The following is a 9,893-nucleotide window of genomic DNA, read 5'->3' on the forward strand; positions in this document are numbered from 1 at the left end:
AGATTTCTTAAAAGATAAAACAGTAAAAGCGAACGATAAAAACCGACGTTTCGGAGTAGTCATGACTCCATTATCAAGGTAAAAGTTTAAAACATCCAAATAACAGTATTTAAGCGATGTGGCGCGAAAATTAACATAATAGGTGCGAAGATTACACAAATACTTTCGCACGAATAGAGTCCGATTGCACGTTCAGGTTTGGCTTTAAAGTTCTTATATAAAGCATTTCATACAATAAGCAGTCAAATTTGTTCCTGCACTTCTTAAGAACTTCGAAGCATTTCAGTAGGTCCTGAGGGATCCTCCCGTGTACGTTCTTGCAATGTTTGGCAATGGCCGAGGACTGTTGTTTATGTCCTTTTACACGATTGTGTAAATGTCCGCGTGTGTATCCTATATAACCTGCATCGCACAGGTCACATTGGTATTTATAAACAACACACTGTTCATTTACGATCGATGGCTTTGCTTCTTTCACATTCAGTTCTTGATCAATTTTTCGGCTGACAAATACGGGCTGGATGTTGGTGTTCACTTTTAGGCTCAGATCCTTGAGTTGTCCTTTCACAAAATTTGCTGAGGTTTGCTCTTTAAATGGTAGAACCACTCGAATTGTGTCCGTCTCTTTAGTTGGTAATAATGGTCGCTGCTGGTCACAAACCTTTGAGTCAACGAAATTTTTGATGGCAGAGTCGATGAGGTGTTTGGGGTACTTTAAACGGGAGAATACTGTCTTCAATCGGTCACATTCGTCTGAGAAGTGTGACCAAGAGGAAGATAAACTATGTGCTCGACCCAGCATAGTTCGGAGTAAACCCTGTTTGTACCGATTGTCAACGTGACTTTGGTAATGTAAGAGGAGACTTGAATTCGTGGGTTTTACGTACACCTTTGTCTCTATTTGGGGCGATCGGTTCAGTAACTGGATGCCCCAAATAGAGACAACCGAACGCCCCAAATAGAAGTAAGAATGGATGCAACAAAGCTTAGCAACTGCCTTCTTTGCTAGAAATCCTTCGGATTATTCTGTTGAGGATAACTGGCAATTTTTTAAAACTGGTCTGATGGAAATCTTACACAAGAGAGTCCCTGTAAGGAAACTGGGTTCATGGAGTGATACCCCATGGATGGCACGTGATTTTAAAAGATTGCCAAGGAAGAAGAAAAGATTATATAACAACTACAAGAGATCAAATAACCCAGTTGACAAGCAGAAATATCATCAATTTCAAAAACACTTGAATGGGAAATTACGCAAGGCTGAAGATGATTTTATAGCAGCAACACTGGATATTGACCCTAACGCTAAACCCTAGAAGTTTTGGTCTTATATAAAGGCTAAGAGACAGAATGAGATTGGCATTCCTCCCCTAATGAGTGATACAGGAATTAAAGTCAATAGTCTTGGTAAAGCTGAAACTCTAAATGCTCAATTTCAACAAGTATTTACACAGGAAGATTTATCCTCCATTCCCAATGCAGCCTCTTGTGGTACAGCTGGAATGGATCCAATAATTTTTGATGTTGAGGGAATTAAAAAGCTCCTCCAGAACGTTGACTGCAAAAAGGCAAATGGTCCAGATAATATCCCTACTTGACTCATCAAGGATACTGCGCCTGAAATTGTTGAAGTAGTTTGTTTTCTGTTCAATCAATCTTATACTTTAAGTCAACTTCCTGCAGATTGGTGTAAAGCTAATGTTGTACCAATTTTTAAGAAAGACGCTAAACAAGACCCTAATAATTACAGTCCAGTATCTCTAACTGTAGCCTTGTGTAAACTGACAGGAGTACCCAACGGAGCCGCTCTGCAAAATACCCGCTCTACAGGCAGAATTAATTGCGCTGGCTGGGAAATTGAACATTCGCTACTTAACTGGCTGGAAAGTCTTTTTAAACACGGTTGCTGCGAAATTACGTTGCAACGCGGGTTCTGGCTAGATGAAAAAATCTCTAGTTTGTAGAGTTTGTTTTTCTCGTGGTAACCGTACTATAAAGAAATATATCTATCTTCGCACTGTTGAATAGTTCCTCATTTTCCTGGGATAGTAGAGCGAGGGAAACATTATTAATAACATAGCGATGTTATTAATATGCCAACCAGAACCCAATTGGCTGTTGAAACAATAACTTCGCGAGCGAGCGAGTGAGTGCGCCGAGCGGCAGCACCTAATACGCTCTTCATTTTAACCAATTTTTCATTATAGTTGTGCGGTATTTCGGGTAATATTATTGCTTTAAAATTTCATATGGTAGTGAAATCCGCTATTTATGGCCTTATGCTATTCAAGAACGTTTTTAAAAGCTCTTTTAACGTCATCTCCAAATAGTCGCATCCGACCTGAGTTATGGCGCTCCTTGACTCAATTGGGAATAAGCAAACAAAGACCAACTCGCCGTGGCTGCCGTTCAGGAAGACAAAAAGTCAACAAAGCTTTGGAGAGAAACCCTCAAGCAGACAAGCCGCTATGGATATCTCAAGTTCAATACGGTTCTCCAATTTCTCCTGAACTTCATGAAGGAAGAAGACTTTTGCATAATTCACCGAGTTGCTCATTAAATATTCAAAATCACACCTTTTTGGAAGGAAACAGAAACAACGATAATGATGGATCTGAAGGTTATGGAAAATCAGACGAAAATACCTACAACTCACCAAAGTATTGTTATCTAATGTAAGGTCTCTTGTACCTAAAATAGACGAGATCAGAGAGTTTGTTTTGCGCACTAAAGTACATCTTGCCTTCATCACCGAAACTTGGCTACGCTCCTCGATATCTGATAGTGTTGTGTCTATCCCAGACTTTGTTGTCATCCGTAAAGATAGACATTTGGACAGCCACGGAGGAGTATGTGCTTATGTTAAGGAAGGCCAATGCAAATATAAAGTACTAGATGAGTTGCAATGTTGCGAAAGCCATGAGATCTTATGGCTCCACTTAAGACCTAATAGACTACCCCGAGGTTTTTCCTGTGTTATTGCTGCGGTTGTTTACCATCCACCAGGAGCGGATGAAGGGACAATTCGGGACCATTTGTTCCATTCGCTATTACAAGCAGAAACAAAGTATCCAAACTGTGGTTTCATCATTTCAGGAGATTTCAACCCACTAAATATCAAACAGGTAGCACATCATTTCAAATTGAAGCAGATTGTGGGAGTACCGACTAGAAATAACTCAACCTTAGACCTTGTATTCACGAACATGCATGAATTTTACAACAAACCTGAAGCACATCCACCCTTTGGTCTATCTGACCATAATTCTAGGAAGAGTTCTAAAGTAGCCATGGGGAAGTTCCTTGGCTCTTTTGACTGGCATGCCCCTTTCAGTGCCTTATACACCTGTGGAGACATGTGGAACTTATTGTGCAAGACCATTCACACAGGCTTACACATTCTTATGCCGTTCAAAAGGACAAAAATTTGCAGTGCCGATGCCCCATGGATGACACAAAAGCTAAAGTCGTTGATACTTAAAAGACAAAAGGCCTTAAACAGTAGAGGTAGTGAGTCATCGTCCTTTAAGCACTACCGGAACCTTGTCAATAGGGGTAAAAAAGAATGCAGAGCAGAATATTATCAATCAAAAATTCAGAACCTCAAGGAAGAACTAAGCAATGGTGGGTGGAGGTTAAACGTCTTAGTGGGATGAAAGTCCAAACCAACGACCTAGTCAACCATATCGATATCGAAGACTTTTCCGAACTATCATCCAAAGACCAAGCAAACCTGATAAATACTTATTAAAAAATTATTATAAAAAACGTTCACTGGCTATATACAATTAAAAACTTTCGAGCTTTCGGCTGTCAGGCTACAGCCTTCAATGGAAATGAATGGAAAAAATGATGACAGCTACAATATATACAAAAATAGGTGAGAAAAAGGAATATAAAAACGGGAAAAAATATTTGTCAAAAAAACTAATTGTTCTTTTTTAAAAGAATGGAGTATTGATTAGGGAGCGGCCTAGAATTGTTATCTGCATGATCTATCGAAGCGGTGTGCCAAGATTCCAGTGTCTTGCGGGTACGAGAAGATGTGGAAGACAGCCAATGTGACACCACTTCCAAAAACCAGGCTAGTGCAAGACCTCATTAAACAACTTAGACCAATATCACTCACACCCTGCCTGTCAAAGTTGGCCGAAGAATTTATAGTAACAGACTATATTAAACCGGCGATCATCGAAGTGATTGACCCCAACCAGTATGGAGTGATCCCAAGCTCATCAACAACTATGGCCCTGATCAGTATGTTGCATAATTGGATCTTAGGTACGGATGGAAACGGCGCAACTGTAAGATCTATATTGTTTGACTACCGAAAGGCATTTGATTATATCGACCACTCAATACTTCTTGATAAACTTTGTAGTCTGGCCATTCCAACCAGTGTAATCAATTGGGTCATAAATTTCCTGAGTGATAGACTGCAACGCGTCAAATTAGCAAATGACTGCTATTCAGACTGGGGTTCCGTCCCATCAGGTGTACCTCAGGGCACCAAATTAGGTCCCTGGCTCTTTGAATTAATGATAAACGATTTGAAGCATGGTGCTCCGTCCTACTGGAAATTCGTAGATGATACGACTGCTTCTGAAATCGTACTTAAGGGTGGTGTAAGTGAAGCACAAGGTATAGTTAATGAAGTTACTACTTGGTCCAATAAGAACAGAGTCCAGTTACATCCTGATAAGTGTAAGGAGCTAAGAATAACCTTTTCCAAGCAGCCACCAACTTTTGATCCACTTATCATAAATGGAAATGAGATTGAAGTAGTAAAATCAGCGAAATTACTTGGCGTTACCATAAGTAACGACTTGACATGGAACGAACATGTTGATAATGTAATCAAGAAAATTAACAAACGAATCTACTTCCTAATTCAGTTAAAGAGAGCTAAGGTGCCTCCAAAAGATCTTTCTCTTTTTTATGTGACTTGCATTAGATCAGTAATGGACTATGGGGTTGTGAGTTATTTTAGTTCTTTACCTAAGTACCTTAAGTACGAATTTACACGAGTTGAAAAGAGAGCAATTTCAATTATATTGCCCGGATATGATTATATGGCAGGACTAGATAAGTTAGGACTGTCAACTGTAGAACTACACCGCAACAATTGTGTGAACGATTTTTCCAATCAATAGAGACAAACAAGAGCCATAAATTAAGGCAATTACTACCTATGGAAAATATCAATAAATATAATCTTAGGAATAAGCATAAATATAAAGCTCCGGTCGCTCGCACCAACCGGGCAAAGAATTCTTTCATCCTGTCCATGTGTGGATGATATAGTATCCATCAACATGGCCAGTGAGGACGTCTTCTTTGTCTCGGTTGGTGTTGGTGAACATTTGGGATACCTTATGTTTTCTTTTTTAATTGTTTTTTAAATTGTATTTATTGTAATAACAGATAGTTATATATATATATTTTAAAGAGAAATTATGTAATGCAGCCTATCGGCTGCAAATAATTTTTTAATAAACTACTACTACTACTTCTTTTGTTCCTTGGTTGGCAAATTTGAATATCAAGAGAAATGTGACGTCAATGTTTGTAAACAAGAAATATCGCAATTGATTGTAAAAATCAAGCCACGCGAGAAAGGCGTAGCTTTTCGGGGGAGAGAAACGACCGCCGGAAATACGTCTGCGTTCGCAGGCTAGATCTCGTGCAAATACCTTTGAAATCGCCCTAATTGAGTATTTTGCCAGTGCAATATTTTGTGCTATCCATGGTGCTAATTATTGACTGGGGTGTGTCAATGTTAAGTTATGCAATAAAGCAAGGCATACCATGCTGTGAATTCCTGCGAAATAGTTTCAACACACTCATTTGAGCGCACGGCACTGCTGACGGTCTCGTATTGTTTGCCCGGTTTCGCTTTCGGTTTACATTAATCTTATTGTAGCTTGGAAGAAACCTCCTGCTTGTTTGGTTCGATTGTTGGGTTTTTTGTCTAGTTAGCGCCTACTGGCCACTGATTGATCCATATCTGTGAAGTCAGCCAAAAGTTAAGGTAAGCAAAATGTTGTTTTTTTTGTCTGACATAGTCACTTTAGGAAACGCTTCTGGAAATGTTCTTTTCCAAACAGTTCTCTGCCGATAGAAGACGCACAGTCTTTGCGTTGAATAATGCACGACATTAGCATAACAAATCTTATTTCATATGTCCAATCTGTATGTTTGTAATTGGGTAAGCCGGAATTTTCCGTTGGAACTATTTGACAATGGTCTCTATTTTAATATACTGAACATGTCTCATTTAGCCTAAGGTTTTGCTTCATAGATCTAGAGGACAAGAAGCTAAAACAATTGTTACGTTGTTTTAGGGGAAGAAATCGAAAACTAAGGTTGGTTTAAATGCACTCTCCCTTTAGATCCTGTAGATCGGGGCGGCGGGAAACGTCGTTCAATTGCAGTCATTTTGAAGGCGTTGAGCTACTGGCCAGATATCTTTTTGATCTTTGAAGATCGCAAACGGTAAGAAAATTTTATGTTTGTTCTTCTTACGCGTACTAGACCGAATTTTCCATCGAAATCGAGAGTCCATTTTCACTGTTACATAAGGCTAGAACAACTTTTCGCCTTGAAATGTGGCACCTCAACGCTCACTGAGGTGGACTGTGCCGTGAATTGTATTTGAGATCGCCACGTAGCCATGTAGCTGAACTGAGGGATAAAGAGCGATTGTTCGTTTACCCTAATTTCATCTTAAGTTTGTTTATGATCAGTTGTAATGGAGTGAACCTTATTACAAGTTTGTCCCTCTAATCTCGGGAATTTTGGAATTTAGTTTTCGGTTTTCTTTCTTATGTTTTCTGATCCGGGTCGGTTCGAGTTGATCCGACGTGGACTGGCGGTCCGAGTCGGTTGATCCGGTCCGACTTTTGTATCTGCCTCTGCAAAAGGCCAACGAGCGCTCTTTTCGTGAAATGTCACGTTTTATAAACGTTTCCGTTTATGACTTCGCGGATCTGCCACACTGATTGTTTATTGTTGCGAGCGCTCTGGATATGATCTTTCACAGATTTCTGACTTGACCGTACAATTAAAAAAATAAAAAATAAAAATCGATCAGTAATCAGGGGGCATAATTGAGAAATTGCAAACGTTCTCTGGTTAAAAGGTTCTAAAAAACACTGAGCTTTCGATTGCCAGTCTGCAATCTTCAAAACGTGAGGTGTAAAAAGCGAAGGTAAAAATATATATGTACAAAAAGGTGAGAAAATAACGAACAAATATAAACAACAACAGGAATTTGCGTCTCCCAAATCAAGACCTCTACCAGATCGGCAAACAAACGTTGTCCATAAAATCCCCTGTGCGGACTGCACATGGAATTACATTGGAGAAACGGGTTGATGCTTACACACTAGAAAAAAGGAACACATATACGAAACACCAAAGTTTTTAAAAGTGGTTCCAATGTTGCCAGCCATGCGTGGCTCGAGGGCCACACTATTGATTTTGAAAATGCACGCGTCATCGACGGAGGCAATTCACGCGTAAGAAGAACGCTGGAATCCTGGCACACTGCAATTACTAGCCAGGCAGACAATAATTCTAAGCAGCTGCCAAGACAATATTCAATTTTATTTTTACCTTATCCATCACAAGTATTTCTCGAATTTATTTATATTCGTTCGTTATTTTCTCACCTTTTTGTACATATATATTTTTACCTTCGCTTTTTACACCTCACTTTTTAAAGATTGCAGACTGGCAATCGAAAGCTCAGTGTTTTTTAGAACCTTTTAACCAGAGACGTTCCGGATGAAGAATTTTTTCAAAAACACTGCCGACAAAAGGCAAAAACTGGACAAACTATTGAAGTGTTTGTAGAGGAATATTTCTTTTTCTCAGAGTAAGGTTGAGAGAAAGATCGCTCATTTTAACCAACTGCAAAGGACAAATTTTCTTTACAGTCTGTCTTTAGTTGGGATGTAAGCTTACAAACAAAAATTGACAGGAAACAAATGTCGGTTTTCGTTTTGTCAATTGTAAGAAAATTCTAAATTTGTCCGCTACTGGACAGGCAATTAACGTACTTTTTTCTGAAAAGAGATTTGTTGCAAGCATTTTCTCTGAATGACAGAGGACCAAGGCTGACCACGACAACGATTGTCTCAAGACGTAAGACCATGGCTTTTGCTGTGAAACTTTGCACAATTTCTGGTGTAATACTTTTGCGGTGATTGTCTGACGACACAAGACCATGTCTTTTGCTGTCAAACTTTGCACCAGTTCTGGTGTGAGACTTTTGCGGTGATTGTCTGACCACACACGACCATGGCTTTTTCTGTGAAACTTTGCACCAGCTCTGGTGTGAAACTTTTGCGGTGATTGTCTGACCACACACGACCATGGCTTTTTCTGTGAAACTTTGCACCAGCTCTGGTGTGAAACTTTTGCAGTGATTGTCTGACCACACACGATCATGGCTTTAGCTGTGAAACTTTGCACCAGTTCTGGTGTAATACGTTTGAGGTGATTGTCTGACGACACAGGACCATGTCTTTTGCTGTGAAACTTTGCACCAGTTCTGGTGTGAAACGTTTGCGGTGATTGTCTGACGACACCCGACCATGGCTTTTGCTGTCAAACTTTGCACCTGTTCTGGTGTGAAACTTTTGCGGTGATTGTCTGACCACACACGACCATGGCTTTAGCTGTGAAACTTTGCACCAGTTCTGGTGTAATACGTTTGCGGTGATTGTCTGACCACACACGACCATGGCTTTTGCTGTGAAACTTTGCACCAGTTCTGGTGTGAAACTTTTGCGGTGATTGTCTGACGACACACGACCATGGCTTTTGCTGTCAAACTTTGCACCAGTTCTGGTGTGAAACTTTTGCGGTGATTGTGTGACCACACACGACCATGGCTTTTTCTGTGAAACTTTGCACCAGCTCTGGTGTGAAACTTTTGCAGTTGGTTAAAATGAGCGATCTTTCTCTCAATCTAACTGAAACTTTGCACCACTTCTGGTGTGAAACTTTTGCGGTGATTGTCTGACCATGTACGACCATGGCTGACTGGCATTCTTGGTTTGTTATTACCTTCTCATCGTTACTTCTCGCGAAAGAGATTAATTGACTGTGCATTCTTGGCATGAGATTACCGCCTTATCGTCAGCATCGTTACGTTTCGCGAAAGGAGAGGGTTTCCATTTGATTGAAACAGCAACATTAATTTTCGCGCGAACGTCCTTAAATGCCGAGTTGTTATAGTGCAACACCACTGGAAAAAGAAGCTATGCTAACATTTTGACTCTGTGTTTATTGCGTTGTTATTTGTTTACGTGTCATCTTCATCGCCCTGCAACTACTTCCCAAGTTTACATTTTATCGAGGACCTCTATTTCGAGAAACCGTAAGTACAGCTTATTATTATTATTATTATTATTATTATTATTATTATTACTATTATTACTATTATTGTTGTTATTATTAATATTATAAATCTTTATTACTATTAATTTTCATTTATTATGTAATTATTTATTACTATTGATGTTGAAACCTTGCTGGCTGGCTCGTAATGTACGCCACCGCTCGCTGGCAAACGTTATGCGCTGGCTGGCAATATGTGTCATTTCGCATTTTAAAATATGCTGGCTGGTTAAAAGCCGTCTCACACGATGGCTGGCTGGGAGTTTTATTTCCTGAAACTCTTGCTCGCTGGCAGTCAGAAGAGTGGGTATTTTTTCCTCAGGATCGTTAAATATTAACGAAGATTGACGTACATGTAGAAACATTCTAATAGTTGCTGCAACATTAAATGAACAATTTTGTCACAAATGGTCGTTGGGTACTCCTGAAGTGATGGAGCATGTCATCTATCGGAACATTATGCAGCATTTGGAGCATAATAACAT

The 9,893-nt window shown here is 39.7% G+C and overlaps 1 protein-coding gene across 1 annotated transcript; it reads left to right on the forward strand.

Moving 5' to 3' along the window:
* Positions 1 to 1,373: 1,373 nt before the first annotated feature.
* On the forward strand, positions 1,374 to 3,682 carry LOC137989818 (uncharacterized). Its single transcript, XM_068835461.1, has 3 exons — positions 1,374 to 1,491; positions 2,208 to 2,223; positions 2,621 to 3,682. Exons 1-3 carry the CDS (start codon positions 1,374 to 1,376, stop codon positions 3,654 to 3,656), a joined length of 1,170 nt encoding a protein of 389 aa, XP_068691562.1. The 3' UTR covers positions 3,657 to 3,682.
* The last annotated feature ends 6,211 nt before the right edge of the window (positions 3,683 to 9,893 follow it).

The sequence above is a fragment of the Montipora foliosa genome, unplaced genomic scaffold (assembly GCF_036669935.1).
Source record: "Montipora foliosa isolate CH-2021 unplaced genomic scaffold, ASM3666993v2 scaffold_476, whole genome shotgun sequence".
In the NCBI taxonomy this organism is placed as follows: Eukaryota; Metazoa; Cnidaria; class Anthozoa; order Scleractinia; family Acroporidae; genus Montipora; species Montipora foliosa.

Excerpts from the sequence above, each read along its gene's own strand:
- LOC137989818 (XM_068835461.1), top strand. The coding sequence starts at position 1,374 with ATGAGTGATACAGGAATTAAAGTCAATAGTCTTGGTAAAGCTGAAACT.